At 34.9% G+C, this 22363-nt stretch overlaps 1 protein-coding gene across 1 annotated transcript in view; it reads left to right on the top strand.

The window, feature by feature from the left end:
• TSPAN11 (tetraspanin 11) overlaps positions 1 to 22363 on the top strand; it is a 143915-nt gene that overhangs the window by 55836 nt on the left and 65716 nt on the right. The window contains exon 3 of the mRNA XM_052000511.1: positions 19492 to 19683. Coding sequence (XP_051856471.1) covers positions 19492 to 19683 — 192 coding nt within the window. The remainder of the gene's footprint in view (positions 1 to 19491; positions 19684 to 22363) is intronic.

Consider the following 22363-nt stretch of genomic DNA (forward strand, 5'->3'; position numbering starts at 1 on the left):
ACTAGTGGACTTTCGCTGACAACATGGAGACAGGGAAGGACAAAGGATTCTGGACTGAACTGAATCTGTTGAATCAATGCAGTGTCCTTGATGCATATCTTTGTTGAAGATCTTTCCTTTTCTGTGGCTGAGTAAATCCCTTTTTGTTAACTGTTGAATGGACAGTAAGTGTCTCATTTCTTCCCAACTCTAGCCTGCAACAAACAGAAAGGTCAGAGGAAGATACACGGGCTTAGGAAAGGCAATAGGATGCAAGCCATAGTTTAGAAGAGTTAACATTGGCTAGAGAAGAGTAATGGAGATACTTCTGGGGAATCCTAAGCAAAGGAAGAACTGGGAACAAAAACTAGGATGGGACTACTTCCTGATCCCCCTGACCTGCAATTTGAATTGTTCTATCCAATATAAAGAAGCTGCTCAAAATGGACCTGAGCCCAGGCAAATAAATAGTGTTATTCAAGCATTGTTATCAGTGAACATGTCTCTCTTGGGTAATCATGTATCATCCATCCTGAGAAAGAGTAGATTAAATTGGAAGATAACTGGTTGTTTTTCTCTAGTCTCACAGTCCTTCCCAGCAATCATAAGACTTATTCAGGATTTCACAAAATAATCAGACAGACCAGGAGTACATAAAGCAAAACCTTTTTATTATAGTGTGTTTTAACTCACACAAGGGAAGACTCAGAACCAAAACAAAACATTTAGAGGGGAACAGTGACAAAGTAAGAGAGATTTAGGGCAAAGTATGTAGCTAGGTCTCTCTCACTGGAGAGGATAAATACAATTCAGGCGCAGTCAAGAGAGGGGTCAATCACCAGAGTCATGGACTTGATGGCTGTCAGGTCAGACAACTGAAGGAAGGGGGTCAGTGCAGTTACTTCAGAGAGGCTGCTCTCAGACATGGTACACTTAGCTCTGCCTACTCAGTGCAGAATGCCTGGAACACAATTGTTTTCATTCAGTTCAGTCATGATTTATTAAACAAATAATCTTATATATCTGACACTACGCGAGGTGCTGAATGAAACATTATCTGTCATCCAAAAGATTCTCTTCTAATGAAGGGAAATAATTTGGACTGAGAAGTAAATAAAAAAAATCTATAAAAGATAAATACAAAGTAATGTGGAACAGCTAGCTGGTGAAGAGGATTGAGTGCTGGGTTTTAGAATAAGGAAGACTTATTTTCATGAGTTCAAATCCAGCTTCAGATATTTACTAGCTGTTTGACTTTGGGCAAGTCACTTAACTCAGTTGCCTCAGTTTCCTACATCTATAAAATAATATAATAGAGAAGAAAATGGCAAACCATTCCAATACCTTTGCCAACAAAACTATCAGACGGGGTCACAAAGAGTCAGAAATGATTGAAAAACAACAATCCCCTCCCACCACTAGACAGGAGACCTTGGGAGTAGGAGTTTACAGATAGTAACAATGCAAAGAACTTTCCTCAGGGCAGCTCCATGAGATGGGCACTGTAATTACCCCAATCAAATGCAGAAGGAGAAATGAAGACTCTCAAAAATTAGATGATTGGCCCATGATCACACAGCTAATAAATATAGGAATGAATATATTAAGTGCTTACTGTATGCCAGACATCACGCTAACTACTGAGAATATAAATATAAGCAAATGAGATGGTACCTGTCCTCTAAAAGTTTATATTCTAAAGGAGAGAACATAACTAACCATAAAGGAGAATTTGTCACCTGGGAGGTAGAGATATGGCTGGTTTAGACAAGATAAATATCACATCCTTCTATCAAAGCTACAGTTACAGGAAAGTGTCCAAGTTCCAGTAGGAGAGAGTTAAGAAGAATGGTCATCATTTGGGAATGATCACCATATCGAAAGTCTTCTAGTCTCTCTCTCTTTTTTTAATCTCTTTCTTTGTTTTCCTTAATATTATTTTATTTTTCCAAATACAAGTAAAAGATAGTTTTCAACATTCATTTTTTGGAAGCTTTTATGTTCCAAATTTTTCTCTCCTTCCTTACCTCTTCCTTCCCCAAGACAGCAAACTATCTGAGAGTAATTAAATATATGGAATCCTTTTTTATAGCATTTTGTTTTTCCAAATACATTTAAAGATAGTTTTCAAAATTCACCTTTGCAAAACATTTTATTCCAGATTTTTTTCTGCTTTCTGCCTCCCCAAGACAGCAATATAGCAAACTATATCCAATATAGTTTGAACATGTTGTACACGATTGAAACATATTTCCAGATTTGCCATATTGTACAATAATAAAGACCAAAAGGGAAAACCATGAGAAAGAAAAAGCAAACAAAGATCAAAATATTATGCTTTGATCCACATTCAGTCTCATAGTTCTCTCTCTGAATGCAAATGATGATCCTCTATTCTCTAAGACAGTTATACAGATTAGAAGTTAAACAGGCTAGTAAGTGATGATAGGGACCTGAACTACAGTTATGACTGTGTTCATGGAGCAAAGAGTAGAGATATGAAATACAGTGCAGAAGTAGGATCAAAGAGACCTGGAAACTGATAGGAGAAAGGGAAGCATGGAAGAGAGAAGAGTCAAGGATAAGGCTGAGGTGGCAAACTTTGTTAACTAGAAGAATAGTAGTACCTCCCAATATAGAGAAATTTAAAGATTTCATTTCCTTAGAAAGGTAATAAGTTCTGTTTTAGACATGTTGAATTTGAGAAGCCTACAGTTTACCTATTAAATTAATAATGTGTAATGGAAAGTCGATAATGGAACACTAAAGGTCCAGAGAGAGACTAGAAATAAATATGTATTTCTGGTAGTATACTGCATAGACTTGAACCCATGGGAACTAAAGGTATTATCAAGAAAATAGAGATATAAATGAGGGTTCAGGATAGATCCTTTGAGGTCTCCATGGTTAAAAGTCCTCACACAGTGTGTTTGGACAATCTAGGCTGATTCATTTTAACTTGCTCTTATACTGAAAGGTTTAGTTTCTCAGGGAAGGGCTTGTACTTCCGAGTCTCTCAGGATGTTAGAGTTTACCCTGGTTAGAGAGAAAAAAATTCCCACTACTTCTGACTTTAGCTCTTGAGTCCCCATCAATATATTTATATAAACAGAAATCAGTAACTCACAGTAATGATACTTTTAGACCTTAAATATAACCATTCTCTTAGCAATAAAGAATAGGAAATAAGAATATCACAGGTACTCACATATTAAATCATTTACAGGAATAATTGAATACATAAATCTGGATCACACTTTTCCATTAACACAATCTTATCTGTGGGGAAAAGTGATCACTTACAGAAACCTTTTGAGGAAACCTATGTATATTCAAAATAACTCACAATTCTGATTATAGGCTTTGATATAATTGGTCCATTCAGGAATATCTGCCCTTTAAGAAGCTACTTCTCTGTTAACTGCTTGACTGTTGCTCCTCACTACTCTTTAGTTGGGGAAATTCTCTTTTTTCTTTCTTCTCAAACTGGCATGACATTTACGAGCTCATTAAACTTACAGCCATCCCTATAAGGGCATTGGAAAAGCATCTACACCTTTTGATGTAAGAGCAAATTGAAGTGAATAAGTCAGCCTAGAGAGTTATAATCCAAACATATTGTGTGAGGGCTATGAGGTTGTACAGTTCTACAACTCCTGAATTTGTTACATATAAATGAGGCTCAGAGTGATTAAGTTATTTGTTTTAAGTCATATATTGGCAAAGCCAGGATTCAAACTGAGGAATCCTGTTTTCAATGCCAGTGTTGGTTTTCCCCAATATGCTAAGCTATCTCTATATTTTTGGTCTTAAAAAGGATTTAACAAGTCATTCAGTCCAACCTATAATTGAACAGGAATCTCTCTTTTTTTAAATTCCCTTACAAGTGCTCATTTCTACTTTGCTTGGAGACTTTAAATAGGGTCTTCCTTCCTAAATAAGTCCATCCATTTTTGGATAGCCCTGTTTATTAGGAAGTTTTCCTTTTTATCAATACTTTAATTAATCCTTACTTTAGCTAAAGTTACTTTTAAACTAAAGCACTGCAAAATCTATCAGTTAATATAATCACAGTTGACTTTTCACTCACCAGGATGCTATATCATCCAATTACATCGTAGTAGAGCTTATAGTAATACAGGAGTAGGTTGATGACTCTTGGGCCAAACAAGTCAACCTAGACAGCTGTTCATTCATCTGGATTCTATATTGTTCAATTAAATCTCAATATCTCTTCTTATAGGATGAAGTAGCTGTAAAACTTTTACCTTCCTGCTTTTCCCTGTGAAACCAAAAGAGAGCAATAAAGAGCAAAATTAATTTAGAACATTTACCTCTCTTCAACTTAAAGGGGCACTGAAGATTTCCATCTATTTAACCCATCAGGAACTGTCTCTGAATCCTTTTTGTCAATGATGCTTGTTTCTTAATACAAATCAGACAAGTTGTTTTTCTATTCCCAGCTCAACCTTCTTCTCTTTCCCTTTCTTGACCTCACCAGTCTCAATCTCCTATACTTTCAGTGACTTAAACCAATCTCATTTCTCTCTAGGTAACAATTCATCAAATCTCCCCTTTCCAATGAATAGTCCTTAATTAGCAGTCCTCAGTTTCCAGATAGTTTGGTGATTTTGTTTTCTTTTTTAAAAAACCTTATTAAGTCTTTAACCACTGACATGGAAATGAATTGACCTCTTGCTACCACTTTCAATCAGTTCTCAACACAGTCATCCCTTAGAGTCCTGAAATCATGTTTCTTCATACTCAGAAAGTCCAGTTTTAATCAGTAAAAATTCTTTCTCTACCTCCTTTTCAACTATTAAATTGTTTACTTGCAAATGAATCTTCACTCTATTTTTTATAAAATGATTTAAATCTTTGTTTATACAGCAGTTCATTTTCCCCCAAACTCAAATTCTGTGTGAAAATTGTTCACTTGCTTCACTCTATATCTTTTACAAAGTGACTTAAATCATGATATTTATACCACACTTCATTTTTTGTTCTAAACTTCTCAAATTCCATATGAAAACTATTTCTTCACATATCTACTTTAGAAGTTTTTAATTAAACTAAAATTTTCTTTTTAGGTATCATATTATTCATGTATTAAAGAAATAGTATCTTACAAACTTTACAAATTGGTTTAATTCTTTTTCTTTATACAAAAAATATTTTTCTGCCCCTTTCATCACTGATGAAAGTACCTATAGTATAGGGTACTATATATATATATAGTACCCTAGATGTAAAATGGACCTTTCAGGTTCCTTCTGAATATATAATGTTATTTAAGATGATAAAAGTTTATGATTTTTTTAAATCTCCATGGATTACTGCCCTGCTTAGCTCCTTAAAACTTGGCAGGAGCAGCACAGGCAGAGAACAACAAAATAGGTTATAGAATGACTGTTCACTCTTTAAATCCTCATACATAGTTTTCCATATGCATCAGTAAGCAGTGCTTGTTGTGAATAGGAATCAGGCTTGTGAAGTACAGAAATAATAGAAAATACCTCTTCCACCTATGAGGAACTAAATATCTACTAGCATGAAGGCAACACACACATTTGTAAAGACTTCAATTCTCCACTGTGTGTGTATTTTCTCCAGACCTCAACCTGTCCATCCATGCCAGTCTATCTTGTGCAGCTCTTGTCCACTTTCACAGATTTAGCAGAGGAGCTTTACCTCATCAACTAAGGGAAATTTATTCTTATTTTATTGATGTACTGTGAATTCCAACAGAGCATACTGGTTGCAGATCAATTAGCATCTTTTTTTCCATTCATATATAATAACATTATATGGGCTGCTGGGTCCAAAGGTGCTAGGGTGTTTACCTTTTCCCTTTAAAAGGACTTTGTCCCACATACATGAATCTGGTTCAGACCTAGAGAAATCTACATCCTGAAGAAAGAATTCAGCTTCTCAAAAGAACATTGTACACTGTAATAACAAGATTATATGATGATCAACTAGGATGTACTTGGCTCTTCTCAAAAATGCAATGATTCAAGACATGGGATGGAAAATGCCATCTACATCCAGAGAGAGAATTATGGAAACTGAATATGGATCAAAGCTTAGTATTTTCACCTTTGGTTTGTTCCTTTGTTTATTTCTCTCTCATGGTTTTTCCCCCGTCTGATTTTTCTTATACAACATGATAAATATTTTAGAAGATATGCACATATTTAACAAATATCAGATTATTTACTATCTTAGCAAGGGGAAAGGTAAGAAAAGGAGGAAGAAAAATTTGAAACACACAGTCTTTCAGAAATGACCATTAAAAACTATATTTACATGTATTTGGAAAATAAAATACTTTTGAAATTTTTTAAAAATCAACAAAACAAAACAAAACCAAAAAAGAATTCATTTTCTTATGCTCTAACTTTCTGACTCTCACCCTGGAGCCCTAGGGACAATCCATCCAAGCTTAAGTTTAGCTTATATTTAAGTCCTCCCCAAAAAGTGGAGTATAGTTTAACTCAATGTATAGCTGAACTCAGGTGTAGCACAGCTACTTATTTTACTCACACAAAAGAAATTCTAAAAACACAAATAATTCACAAGTGTATATTTATAAAGATTTAAGCAAGACTGAAAACATCAAAAATTTGAAGTATTTTATGTGTATTTATAGGAATTTCACTCTTCACTTTGGTTCTATACTGTTTCAAGATCCATATTTTCTGTCAATCTTTGACTTTATTCTCACCTATTTCTTGTCAATTATATTTTCACCAAATCTTTCACATCTCTTCCCTTCTCTCTACTAATATCACAGCTACTCTTGTTCAGGCCTTCATTCAGTCTCATCCAGTCTCATTCAGCTGCTAGATCTAGCCTTTCTTCTTTCCAGTTCTTGAGAGCAGAGACTGAGTATTTTTTTTTTTAATTTTGAATTGCTAGTGCTTTAAAAAGTGTGTGTGTGTGTTGTGTGTGTGTGTATACTCAATAAATATTCACTTATTTTAAATGAAGTGAAGTGAATTTGTAGTTGGCATCTGATGAGCCATAAACCTCCTGAAGATGAATATATGCTCCAAACCCTAATGTTGTTCTAGCTCCTTTCAAAGCTAGAAGGCTAGACCAAAAGTAACATGTGAATGACACAGATTGAATGTTCAGGGGATAATGATTTGAGGTCAAAGGGGAGGAACAGTGTCCAGAAAAGTTTCTCTCCATGCCTGGTCTTCCTGTAACTCAGTCCCATTGTTCAACTAACAGTGAATCGAGTATCACTCAGAGTTTTGTACACACTGAGAAGCAATCAAAGAAACCATAGGCTGCTGATGGTGACGGAACTGGGCCAGAAAAGCAGTAGCATCAAGAAACCACTTGCTTTTCAGGTTTCCCAACTAACTTGACTTTGATCTTTTAATAGAGGGAGACAAGTCAGTTTTAGGGGGAGGGGTTTTGGAGGAGGGACAAATACTAGGACCATGAATGGGAAAATTCCAGAGATATTTGCTAATTCAAACCTATAAAAATATTTACAGATGTCAGCATTGGAAACATTTGCTCATTCCCAGTGGGATGTCTGACAGGAATAACACTTGAACTGTGTTTAAAGACGTCTAGTTTTGGGGTGTATCTATAAATAATTGGTGAGCTGTCTAGTTAATAGGCGCTAAGGATGCAGAGTCCATATAGCAATTGTCTTTGGAAATCTATTTGATTATGTTCCTTTTTTTTCTTTGATCATGAATAAAAACTGGTTTTGAACAAACCGTGTGGTGATCTCCATCAGTGATTGGGGCCTTTGAAATCTAATTGAAACAAAAAGAAGAGAGCATTTTCAGTAGGTGTGACTGAGCCAAGAGTTTAACTTTATAAATCCAAGAAGACTATACCCCTAATTAATAGGACAAGACTGAAGAAGAGAAAGAGCAACTTGTTGAGAACTACAGATTGGTTGGTACTTCCCTCAAGTGCACCCTGTTATTAGATGCAACATATAAACCCCTAGATACCTTGTGGGCTTGGGCTTGGTTGGTGACTGGTTTCTCTTGTTGAACAGGATAAATTAGTGGCCAGCAGTGCCCCCCAGTGGTATAAAAATTGAATCAATCATATCCAGAGAAAGGGATTAACAATCCCAAGAGACACTGCAGATAGCCTGAAACTGCTAATGTGTCCTGTGAAGTGATCAGTTAAAGGAAAAAGAGATTAGAGATACTTTTCATAGCATTTGAAATTTGGAACACAGAACCACTGTTAGCACTGGAAATATTCTTCTGGTCTCCTCCTTAGAGGATTTGTTCACACAACTAATTAGTCATAGAACTGGTAGTAAAATACAGCAAATCCTCAATCAAATCTTCCAGGAGGGTAAGAGCTGAGTAAGTGTTGGTGTTTGACTTATATACTCCAGGTGACTCAGGTTGGGGAAAATCACTCTATAACTGGAGTAATTTATATTCACCAGCATTGAGTGTGATCAAGTCTCTTCTCCCAGAACCATATGTGCAAAATGTGGATGACAATACCCAAACTGGATATTAATAACCTATCTGAGGAGGTTTGTTCAGTGACAGTTTAAAATACCTGTTGCATGAAACCTTCCCTTGTGTTGAAGAAGGTTAAAGGATAAATATAAGACAAGATCCCTACTCTACCACCCCTTCTCACAGTGGGTTACTATAAAATTAAATAAGATAATATATGTAAATTACTTTGAAACAGTAAATTACTACACAAATATAAATCATCATGGAGTGCCAATATGATGACATATTCTCTGATAGATACCTCATGGTGATATGAAGATGACCTTGTGTTAATGAGACTCTGTTAGAAGACCAGAAACTTTGGAAGGTCCTATGGAGAACAGGGATGTCCTTGGGGTAACCAGATGATATAGTAGCTGGAGAGGTGAGGTTAGATTTGGCGTCAAGAATTCTGAAGTCCAAATTCTGATCCAAACACATACTAGCTGTGTGACAGTGGAAAAATCATTTAAAAAAAAAACATTCATTTGCCTTAGTTTCCTTATTTGTAAAATGATAGTAGTAGTAGTAGTAATAGTAGCAGTAACAGTAGCAGCACTTATAATAGTAATAGCAATTGTAGTAGTAGTAGCAGTTGTATTAGTAGTAGTTATAGCTATTGTAATATTTATAGTAGCAGTTGTAGTAGCAGTAGCAGTAGTAGTAGTAGTAGTAGTAATAGTAGGAGCAGTTGTAGTGATAGCAATTATAGTGGCAGTTGTAGTAGTAATAATAGTAGCAGCAGTTGCAGTAGTAGTAGCAATTGTATTAGTAATAGTTATAGCAATTGTAATATTAATAGTAGCAGTTGTGGTAGCAGTAGCAGTAGTAGTAGTAGTAGTAATAGTAATAGTAAGAGCAGTTATAGTGATAGCAATTATAGCAGTAGCAGTTGTAGTAGTAATAATAGTAGCCATTGTATCAATAGTAGTAGTAGTAGTAGTAGTAGCACTTATAGTAGTAATAATAGCACTATAATAGTAGCAATTATAATAATAGTAACAGTTATAATAGAAGTAGCAGCTGTAGTAGTAGTAGTAACAATAATAGTAGTAGCAACAGCAATAGTTGCAATAGTAATAGCAGTAGTATTAGTAGCAATTGTAGTAGTTGTAATAATAGTAGGAGTAGTAGTTATAATAGCAATATAGTAGTAGTAGCAGTTGTAATAGTAATAGTAGGAGCAGTTGTAGTAGTAATAATAGTAACAGTTGTATTAGTAGTAGCATTTGTAGTAATAACAGGGGCAATTATAGCAGTAAAACTGTAGTAGTAAGAGTAGTAGAATCAATAATAATGGTTGTAGTAGTAGTAGTAACAGTTAGTTATAATAGTAGCAATTGTAGTAGTCATAGTTATAACATTAGTAGTAGCAGCAGTTGTAGTAAATGGTAGTAGCAATGAGTAGTAATGACATCTACCTCCCAGAGTTGTTGTAAGGGTCAAATGAAATAATGTATGTGAAGAACTTTGCAAACCTTAAAACTGTGTAACCTAAAAACTTTATAAATGCTAGCTAGCTATTATTATTGAATCAAAATAGGGATAAGCCTAAATAAGTTTAGACAGACTCACCATTGAAGCACTAGCTTTATTAGATAATGATTAGTTTTTGTGGGCATAGTCACCCGTGAAGGCAGTTGACTCTGAAGGAGAGAGTGGAACTGATGACTTTGCACAGCTCTGACTCACTTAAATCCAATTCACTTGCAAGTCAAAATCTCCTCCTCCTGATGTCCTTGCTGCTTTTCAAGAATGAAGGATGAATAACAACAAATCAATAACAAAGTATATATAGAGAGATGGTTGCCTAAGCCTGAGTAAGCATATCAATGATACCATTGAGAAATATTAGAAGTAAATCCAATGGATATGGAAAATGGACAATCTAAATCCTTAATTAATCCAATTATTACTTTTATGTTCTTTAGTATTATCACTCAACCCTTTCCCAGGAACATAACTACCTACTTTCATTGTTTTTCTCATTTTGTTTTCTCTGTGCAAGAAAAATGCTCCTGAACAAAAATATATAACTAAAGCATCAGGAATCACAGATTTGAAAAAGTTTTCTCAAACTTCTAATTTACAACATTGAAAATTAATGTTATCTAAAAAGTATATCATCCAATCTATGCAGAGCTATAAGTATCCAAAAATATGCATGGAACATATTTCCTTCTGTGGGGGGAGGAAAAGGGAAAGTAGGATGAACAGGACAATCCTACCAAAGATGCATTTATACCAGGAGGGGCTAGAAACAAGGTGACAGGAGACATGGCCATCATAGGTACAGGCACATTGGGCGAGAGCCTTAGCCCTTGAACTAGTAGTTGTTGGAGGCAAGGTGAACCTCTAGAAAAGGGCATCATAGTGATTGTCCCATAAGGGTGCTATAGGCAGTCATGCCTTCAGAGGGAGGCAAGGGGTAAGATAATGGTCCCCATGGATAAGGAAGCACAAGTGCACAAAGAGTCAAGTCCCTCAGCCAAAACTTTGTTTGCCCTTTGCCATTTATGACTCTGCCCCTGGAGTTGGCACTTAATACATATGTGCCTAATGGATAGAGAAGTAAATATATGAGCCCTATTTTGTGTGTGTGTGTGTGTGTGTGTGTGTGTGTTCAGATTACAGAATTAGTGAAATAATTAGTGAAATTACTGAGGATCAGATAAGATTATTCAGGGAAAGCTTTGAGAGAAATACAGTGCTTAAAGAGGATCAAGAACTGATTTTGAAGTCAACAGATCTGGGCTTAAATTCTGGTATTATTACTTACTAGCTGTGTGATTTGAGACAAGAATCTTAGATCCTTGTGGGTCAGTTGCCTTATTTATGCTACCTCTTCACTTAAATACAATTAATTTCTAAGTCAGGACATCATCCTCCTGATGTCATTGGTCCTCTTCAAGAGCACCTCCTCCAAGAAGTCTCTGATTCCCTTGTCTGTAACTACCTTTGCCATTGGATATCATCTAATTCTTTGGTTTTCACCTTTCTGGTGTTCTTATCATATAATATTATACCTGTACTGGACTATTAGTTCAATGAGGAAAGGGAGTGTGTCTGCAGGGGCTTTGCACTTTCCCCTCACATAGTGAAGTGCTCCTCACTTCACTGGTAAATGTTTGTTGAATGAATGAATGAATTCAGAAAATAGGTATAAAAAGAGTTTGCCTACTTAAGGAAAGAAATTTAGACCAAATTATCTTCTAAGGTTCTTTCGGTTCTGAAATCTTTGATACTATGAGGAAATGTAAAAGATCCTCCTTCAGATGAGTAAAAATAATGCTTCCTGTTATCCATAGTTAACACTATTCTCTTATATAGGTGAAGTAGAGATTTGTTTAGAGTTGGGATGACCTACCATTATCTAGATCCAATGGGGAAGCATAGTAAGGAAGAAACTTCCATTACAAAAAGGGAGATTAAAGAAGGAGAGATGTGCAATGAAAAAAGCAGGGTATACATAGAAAATCAGGTTTGACATCTTGGCTGTAACACTTAACTACCTATGATTCTTTGGCCAAGTCACTTGTCTGAGTTTGCTTGATTGTAAAATGAAAATGTAAAATGTAAAATTGATGGACAATATCAGAGGTATCGGATTCTGGCCACAAAATTCTGGCACAGAACCAGATTAAAATGTAACCGGAAAATGTTTGACAAAATAAATACATATATAATATTATTTTGTGGTTTCCAGTCGATATTCAGCTTAGCAGAATTAGTTTCTATTTGAGTTTGATTTTGCTAGACAACTTTGAATATTCCTGATAACTTTAACTCTATTACCTGTGAAGCAAAAGTAGTGGAAGCAGCATTGGAGACTAGATGCAGTAGAATTGTTCCTAGGGCCTAAGAGTTCAGCTCCAACCTTCATAGAAGTGCAGAAGTTCAAAGTTGTAAGGGATCTTGGAATTCAACTAGTCTAGCCCCCTAATTTTGCAGTTGAGATAACTAGGCTCAAGAGATAATTTGTCCAAGATCACAAAGGAAATAAGAGCCAGAATAAATTCAAATAAGAGTTTCCATGATTCCAAATTAATTAGGTTTTTTATACTTTTTATTTATTGAACTAAATACAAAATAAGAAAAAAAACAGAAAGAAAAGGAAAAAAAAAAGCAACATTGTCATGTGCCCAGAAGAACATCAGCAAGAAGTCAAAATATATCACAATAAATTTCCATTCCAAGAAAGCATATATAATAATAGAAGAAATTATATTCATGAGTGTCCATCTTTACTTTGCTTCCTTGTAGACTACCGTTCTTTGCTGTGCACTTTTTATTTTATTCTTTTTTCCCCTTTCATTCCTCCCACCTACTCCAAGCAGGCTACAGTTAAATACAAATATACACACACAGAGACACATATATGCATTTGCTCATATGTCAACATTCATCTAAAACAATATGGCTGACATATAATATAAATTTCTCTCTTGATTGAGTCTTTGTTTGACTTTGTCTAAGATTAAGATTACCAGCCTTATTTTTTCTAATAAGTTCTATTACCTCATCCTTGTCATAGTTTTTCTATAAATCTTTAATTTCCTATTCCTGCTAACTCTTCTACTTTAATTCTGCTCCTTAACTTGCTTTACTATTATTTAAATTGTTCTTACTCATGGATTCTTTCCTTATCTTCTTCCCCCACCCCTTTCTTCTCTCTTTATCCCATTCTTATTAACCTATACAGCTTATCCTAATTCAGTTAATATAAATACCCTTTTGTACTCTACCTTATCCTATGTTACCTCTTTCCCCCTTTTATCCTTTCCCCAATAATCTACATACCTTGTCCCACTGCCAGAAATTTGCACATCCTTCTATACCTCATCATATATATATATATATATATATATATATATATATATATATATATATAGTGTTCCCTATTTAACCCATTCCAGATGTGAGTAGGTTTTCAGGACTATGAGCCCTCCCCACTCTAATGTCTCTATATTGGTTTTTCCTCTGCACCTCATTTGTGTAACATAATTACTATTTTTATCTTTTCCTATACAGTATTGCTTTTTAGAATCAGATCATACTCAACTCTGTCCCAATCTTTCTTTTGAGCTACCCAATTACTGATGTCAATTTTAAATATATTGTATACATTTCCATGCATAACACATATATGATTTGTCCATATTGAGTTCCTTGAAATTAATCTTTAATATTGGTTCACTGTATGTGAAATTTTCTTTGATGTTCCAGTTTAGTTGAGACAAAAACCTGAAAATCTGAAAGTTCGTTGAATGTCAATTTTTTTTTCAATCAATATTATGGATTATTTTGCTGGATATGATATTTTTGGCCACAAGCATATTCCAAGATCTGTAGTCTTTCATTATGGCTGCTGATAAGTCCTATACAATTCTAATTGTAATTCCATCATATTTGAATTGCTTTTTGTTTGTTTGTTTCTTGCAAAATGTTCTCTTTGATCTGGGGTTTTCAAAATTTGACAATAATAGCCCTATATCTTTTCCACAAAAGATCTCTTTGAGGTGGTGATTGGTGAGTTCTTTTCTATGTCCATTTTCCTCTCCTCTTTTATCACTCCAGGACAATTTTCATTGATTATTTCTTACATTACTGTTCAAGGTTCTTTTTTTGGCCACAGCTTTCCAGTAGTCCAATTTTTCTTATATTTTTCTTTTCTTGATCTGTTCTCCAAATCTGTTGTTTTTCTTATAAAATGTTTCACATTCTGTTCTATTTTCTCCTTCTTTATATTTTGTTTTATTGTTTCTTGGTCTTTTATAGCTTCACTGGCTTCCCCTTGCCCAATTCAAATTTTCAAACAATTATTTTCTTCTTTAAAACTATATCTTCTTTTCTAGTTGATTAATTTTTTTTCTTCATAATTTTGTTTATCTTGGGTTTTTTTTTAATTTTATTTTTATTTTTTCTTCAATCTCTCTCACTTGATTTTTAAAGTTTTTTCTGAGTTGTTCTATAAATTCTCTCTGGGCAGGCAGCTATTTAACATTATTCTTTGAAATAGAAAAAGCTTTTTTTACTTCAGTGTCCTCTGACGATGAATTCCAGTCTTCCCTATTCCCATAGTAAATTTCTAAGATTGACTTCTTTGCTTGTTCTTTTTTTTTTTTTTCTTATGAGAAGTATTAGTGTAAGCACTTCTAATTCTGGGTTAGAGGAGAATGTTGCCTCTAGCTTCACTTCAGCTCTTCCCTTTGACCTGGAAGCCAAAGCAAAAGTTCCATGCTCCTGCAAGTGCCTGCAGCCAGCTTCATTCCTGCCTCACTGCTTCTGCACTCATTGGATATTCTAGTTCCTTCCCACCCAGAACTGTGTCTCAGCAGCACAGCTGGGTATGGATGTTCCTAATCAGCAGAGATTCCCTCAGTCTTCCCAGACTTAGACCCCAGACTCTGCACATAGTCTGGGAGCTGAAAGTTCCTGTCCCAGCTAACTCCAGAGGTTTTCACTTGGTGTTTCTGTGGAGCTAGCAAGAAGTGTTTGCTCTTCATGCTGATTGATCCCAATTCTGGGGTCTTTCTTTTGATTTTCTCAGGTTATCCCAAGAGGACCTCTGTTCTGTCTCGTCTGATTGGTTTTTTACCAGTCTATTTTCACCCTAGCGTACAAATTTGTTATTTGTGAGGGAAATCTGGAAAGCTTGAAATTTTCTTACTCTGCTATCTTTCCAGAATCCCCCCCCCCAAATTCATTAGTTTTAAAACTACATCCTACTGCTGATGATATATGGGAGAGAAGAAAGAGGTAAGACGTATGGCAGCAATAAGTCCGGAGGTTTGCTTTATGTAGCCAACATATGAGACCTCTTAAAAGGAGAAAAGGTCCAGTTTTAATGAAGTCCCTGTACTTTGGTCAGTTAGAAGGAAAGGCAGAGGACAGCAGTTGTTCTGAAAAAGATCTAGGCGTTTTAATGGCTTGTAATGTCCCTCTCAGTCAGGACTATGATGTGGCAGCCAAAAAAAAATTAAAATAAATAAATAAATAAATCCAATGCTATCTTCAGCTAAGAAAATCATTTCCAGAAATAAGGAAGTGATAGTTCCACTGTACTCTGCCCTTATTAAGCCTCATCTGTTATTTTGTGTACAGTTCTAAGCACCACAGTTATAGCAGGAAATTAATAAGCTTGAACATGTAGAGAAGAGAGAACCAAGAAGCTTTGGGTTCACAAAATATGAAGTTCAGTTGCAGGAATTGAGCATGGTTAAGTTTGAGAAAAGTAAACTCAGGTGAGACATGATAGCTATGTATCTGAAAGACTGCCATGGGGCAGAGAAGCCTTGTTTGTTTTGATTCTAAGGAGTACAACCAAGAACAATAGATGGATACTACAAAGGGACAATTTTAGACTTAACATTGAGTAAAGCCTATTACTACTACTACTAATAATAATAACTAACATTTACAAAGTGTTTGCTCCAGGCACTCTGCTAAGTGCTTCACAATTATTATTTCATTTATGAAACCTTGTAAAGTTGGTGCTATTATTATTCCCATTTTATACATGAGGAAACTGAGGTAGAGATTAAATGGCTTGCCCAGAGTCACACAGCTAATAAATATCTGAGGTCAAATCTGAACTTAGGTCTTCCTGATTCCAGGCCCAGTGCTTTAGCCATCTATTCAAGCTGTCAAAAAAAAAAAAAAAAAAAAAAGCAACATGAGTTAACTCAAGAGGTGGTAAATTCCCATTTTTGAAGGTCTTTAAGTCAAGGCTGAATGACTACTTCCATGGGTGCTGACAACCCTTTCATATTTATGTAAGACCAGATGGTCACTGATATCATTGCAATTCTCAAAGTTCTGTGAAAGAAAGTGTGACACTATATGATGACCAATTCTGATGGATGTGGCCCTCTTCAACAATGAGATGAAACAAATCAGCTCCAATAGAGCAGTAATGAATTGAACCAGCTACATCCAACGAAAGAACTCAGGAAAAGGAGTGTGAACCACTACATAGAATTCCCAATTCCTTTATTTTTGTCTGCCTGCATTTTTTATTTCCTTCATAGGTTAATTGTACACTATTTCAAACTCTTATTCTTTTTGTACAGCAAAATAACTGTATGGACATGTATACACATATTGTATTTAACATATACTTTAACATTTTTAACATGTATTGGTCAACCTGCCATCTGGCACTGAGGGTGGGGGAGAGGAGGGGAAAAATTGGAACAAAATGTTTTGCAATTGTCAATGCTGAAAAATTACCCATGCATATATCTTATAAATAAAAAGCTCTAATAAAAAAAAGAAAGAAAGAAAATGTGAGAGGTCTATCCCTATTTGCTGCTCTCTTCTTGGGAGAAAATAGAATGCTTAAATAATCCTAAGTTTAAAAAAGAAATTGAATAGCCATAAATGATCTCCCTAAGAAAAAATTCCCAGCACCAGATGCATTTATCAGCAGATTTTACCAAGCATTTAAGGAACAATTAATCCCAATGCTATATTAACTTTGAAAAAAATAGATAAAGAAAGAGTCCTAGCAAACTTCTTTTATGACAGATATGGGACAGATATATAAACTGGGAAGGGCAAAAACAGAGAAAGAAAATTATAGACCAATTTCCTTAATGAATGCCAATGAAAACTTTTTAAATAAAATGCTAACAATATATAACTAGCAATAAAAACTATCAATATATCACAAAGATCATACACTATGACCAGGTGGGATTTATACCAGGAAAGCTGAACTGGTTTAATGGTAGGAAAACTATGAGAATAATTAAACATAACAACAATAACGACAACAAAAATCATAAAATTTTCTCAATGTAGAAAAAACTTTTGACAAAATACATCAACTATTTCTATTAAAAAACAGAAAATATAAGAATAAATGGAGCCTTACTTAAAATGATAAGAAGTATCTCTCTAAAAACAAGAATAAACACTCTCTCTAATAGGGACAAATTTGAAGATTTCCTATTAAGATTAATGGTGAAGCAAGTGTCCATTAGCACTATTATTATTCAATATTGTATTGGAAATACTAGCTATAGCAATAAGACAAGAAAAAAGAAACAGAATTACAATAGGTAATGAGGAAGCAAAACTATCATTCTTTGAAAATATAGGATGGTATGTTTAGATAATCCTAGACAATCAACTGAAATTAATTGAATTATTGAGATAATTAACAACTTCAGTAAAATTGTAGGATATAAAATAAGCCCACATAAATTGTCATGATTTTTTATATCCTACTAAGAAAATCTATCAGGAAGCTGTAGAAAGAGAAATTCCACTTAAATTAACTGAAGACAATATAAAATACTTGGGAGTATTTCCATTAAGACAAACCTAGAGATTATATGAATACAAGTACAAAACATTCCACACAAATAAAGATAGATATAAACAATTGGAGAAATATTAATTGCTCATGGATAGGTCAAACCAATATAATAAAAATGACAATTCTCCTTAAGTTAATTTATTTATTCAGTACTATAACAATCAAACTACCATAAATTATTTTATAAAGCTAAAAAAATATAACAATATTCATCTAGAAGTTTAAAAGATCAAGAATATCAAGGAAATAAATTTTTTTAAGTGAAGGAATATGGACTAGCAGTTCCAGATTTAACACAATATTACAAAGCAATAGTCATCAAAACAATCTGGAATTGGCTAAAAAATAGAATGGTCAATCAGTGGAATAGATTAGGTATACAATACACTGTAGTAAAGGACTATAGTAATCTAGTACTTGATAAACCAAAAGATATAAACTTTTGGGATGATTACTCAGCATTTGTCAAAAATTGCTTGGAAAGTTAGATAGCAGTTTCGCAGAAAATAGACATATACCAACATCTCACTATGTGTGTTAATATAAAGCCAAAATAAATAAAGGATTTAGACATAAGGAGTGACCTCATAAGTAAATTATAAGGAGTGACCTCATAAGTAAATTAGTAGAGTATAGAAAAATATACCTGTCAGTCCGATATATAAGGGAAGAGTTTATGATTAAACAAAAGATAGAAAGGGTCATAGAAAGTAAAATAGATCACTTTGATTACATGAAATTTAAAATCTTTTGTACAAACAAAAGTAATACAGCCAAAATTAGAAGGAAAATAGGAAAGAGGGGAAAGGAGATTTTCATAGCAAATTTCTCTGATATTAGGGAAATATGTAAGGAACCCAGTTGATAAATGATCAACTAAATGGATAAATGATTTTCATAGAAATATATAAAAGCTATGAATAGTCACATTTTTTAAATGCTCTCATTTATATCAGAAAAATGAAAATTCAAACAACTCTGAAATATTACCTCCCAGATTGGCTAATAGAAGAGGAAAATGACAAATGCTAGAGGGCATGTGGAAAAGTTGGGTCACTCATACACTAATAGTGGAGTTGTGAACTAAGCCAACTGTTCTAGCAAACAAATTGGAACTATACCCAAAGAACTTTATGTACAATTTTGTATGTACAAATAGCACTACTAGATCTATATCCCAAAGAAATAAAAGGGCCTATTTATACAAAAACAATTATAACAGTTCTTTTTGTGGTGGCAAAGAATTAGAAATTGAGGGGATGTCCATCAATTAGGGATTATTTACAGTATATGATTTTGATTAAGAACTGTTGGACTATAGGACAATAGATGATGAGCAAGATGATTTCAGAAAAACCTGGGAAGACTTCTATGAACTCATGCAAAATGAAGGAAGCAGAATCAGGTGAACATTTTACAGTATTAAGGTTTCCCTGCTTCTGAAATTGCCATTGTTCAGGAAGAATTCCTGACTTCTTCAGCAACAGCTTTTATACATAAACCACCTGGATGCTATATTGATGATTCAAACTTTAATCCCTTGGGCAAACTTTAATCCTGAGGTTAATTTAAATATTCCTTAATGAAAAAAAAAATAGTCTGCATTCATGGGCAGAAATCCTTTGTAAATATTGTTCTTACCACAACTGCCATCACCCCTAATCTTATTGCCTCTCTCTACCATAGGTGGGTGGAGCAGCTGTCCTGGCTGTGGGCACCTGGACTCTGGTGGAGAAAAGTGGCTACCTGAGCGTCCTGGCCTCCAGTACTTTTGTCACATCTGCCTACATCCTCATCTTCGCAGGAGCACTGGTGATGATGACTGGTTTCCTAGGATTCTGTGCTGTCCTCAGGGAGCAAAAGAGCTGTCTGTCCACAGTAAGTACCTGAGGTACTCTCCAGTCACAGGTAGGAAAATTCCACTAAAGGACTGAAGGGAAGTCATCATTGAATCAGAGTTGAAATTTAGAATCATAGGCTCTAGAAAGGAACTTTAGAAATCATCTAGTTCACTCTACTCATTTTACAAATGAGGAAACTAAGGCCAGCAGGAGGAAAGTGACTTTACCCAAAGATACATACGTAGCTAATAGTGGAGCCAGAAACCTTGGTATTTTATGGCTACATCCAGTGGTCTTTCTACTATGTTAACTTTGCTGTGTTAGAGACTGACTAGTCAGTCTCTAACTAGCCTGTTTGCCTCAGTTTTCTTGGAGAAGGAAATGACAAACTGCTCCAGTATCTTTACTAAGAAAACCCCAAATGTTTCAGGGATATTCACACATGACTGAAAAATTAATTTTTAATTGATGATTTTTCTTCACAGTATAGGATTGTCAGGTTGAAATTAAACATTTTTTCCTTAAAAAATCCAACAAGTTATTTGGTGACCTTATGCTTCTTCATAAGCCTATTCTTTCACAGAATAGTTAGCAAAGCTGGAACTAGGGGTAAGCATAATGGATGGTTGTCTACAGCCCAACGCACAAAAGGGAACAAATAAGAAACTCCTTATAATGTGACTTTATATAAGTTCATTTAGTTTAATGCCTGCATTCTCCATGTCACTTAGGTATTTGTTTTCTTTTGTAATCCATTATCTATTACATTAAAGGTAAAATGTGTTACACAGAGGTCACAATTTTCTTTTTTTTATTAAAGCTTTTTATCTTCAAAACATATGCATGGATAATTTTTCAACATTGACCCTTGCATAGCCTTGTGTTTCAGATTTTCCCCTCCTTCCCCCCCTCCCCTCCCCTAGATGGCAAACAATCCAATATATGTTAAATCTAATATGTGTAAACATATTTATACAATTATTTTGCTGCATAAGAAACATCAAATCAAAAAGGAAAGAAAATGAGAAAGAAAACAAAATGCAAGCAAACAACAACAAAAAGAGTGAGAATGCTATGTTGTGAGCCCCACTCAGTTCCTACAGTCCTTTCTCTGGGTGTAGATGGTTCTCTTCATCACAAGATCATTGGAATAGCCTCAATTATCACATTGTTGGAAAGAGTCACATTCATCAAAATTGATTGCAGAGGACACAATTTTCAAGCCTTACATTTCCAGGTGCTTCATCCCAGATCACTGGTCCGTCCATCTCTCCTAGCAATTTACAGAATCCTTCTTTCATTTGAAATCAAAAAGAAAAAAGCAGAAATCAATTTGGCAAGTATTTCTGAGGTGTTTAGTACATTCCAGACACCAAGCTAGGTTCCCCAGGGAAGACAAAGATAAAAACCTTGGTGTGTGTTTGAGAAGCTAAGACTCAAAGACCAATAGTATGTTAGGTCTAGGAAGGACCTTAGAGATCATAAAACTGAACCTCTCCATGTTCCAGGTCCCCTTATTAGAAGTAAGAAAATTTGACCTAATTAGAGGAATTGATTTGTGCAAAGTCAGACATACATGTAAAGTTTACATGTCACCTGTTATCATGAAATTCAAAGCTTCTGATGACCAATAATTCATGGCTGGTATAATTTCCTTCTGAAATGCAGGTATGCAATGTCTCCTTCCTCTTCACTAAAGTCAACTAGATCCTGTGAGGGCCATGCTTTAGGAGACTGATGCTCAATGGAGACAGTTCAGCTGAGTCAGACCCTCTGCCCTCCGCCTTTCTCTGTCTTGTAATCTAATGGAAGAACAAGACTCATGCAAACTCAATTTCTCTAAAGTAACTAGTACATTGTTTCTCAGCATGCAGTGAGGGAAAACAGATGCACGTACTTGGCAAATGTGAGCTGTGGTTCAAATCCATGGCACTTAGGGCTCTTGTGGACAGATGGCTTTATGCTGCCTCCTGTCTTCCATTGAGGGCACAGGAATTTTGGAGGGGCAAATTGACCCCATAAAGTTGCCAAAGCAACTGAAGTCCTAGATATACTCGGGATGTGAGAGGAGGGTAGCTAGAAGCCAGATATACTTGGAATAAGAAAGGAAGGTGACATTAAGAAACACAGTCTGATGAATCTGGAAAAGGGAAGCAAAAGGGGGATTTGGGTATAAAGAATATTATACAAAGGACAGTGACCTGCTGGTATTTTTGAAAGACAAAATAAAAAACCTCCACTGGTAGTTATTCAGACTAGCCATGAAAAGATCTTCCTATTTTCTTCACAGGCTAATTGTACAATATTTCAGAGTCCGATTCTTTTTGTACAGCAAAATAACGGTTTGGTCATGTATACTTATTATGTATCTAACTTATACTTTAATATATTTAACATCTACTGGTCATCCTGCTATCTAGGGGGAGAGGGTGGGGGAAAGGAGGGGAAAAATTGGAACAAAAGGTTTGGCAATTGTCAATGCTGTAAAATTATCCATACATATAACTTGTAAATAAAAAGCTATTTTAAAAAAAGAAAAAGAAAAGAAAAGATCTTCCTAAATGACTAAAGTATAAGCCTGGAAAAGAAACCTGTTGACTCATCAGGTGAATTTGGGAAAGGACCTTCCCTTTGTGTGTCTCCATTTCTCTCTTTCTTAAATTAGGAATGATAATCCATTGGGATGGTAATGATGAAAATGAGATAGTAAAGGGGAA

Source organism: Antechinus flavipes, chromosome 5 (assembly GCF_016432865.1).
Source record: "Antechinus flavipes isolate AdamAnt ecotype Samford, QLD, Australia chromosome 5, AdamAnt_v2, whole genome shotgun sequence".
Lineage (NCBI taxonomy): Eukaryota > Metazoa > Chordata > Mammalia > Dasyuromorphia > Dasyuridae > Antechinus > Antechinus flavipes.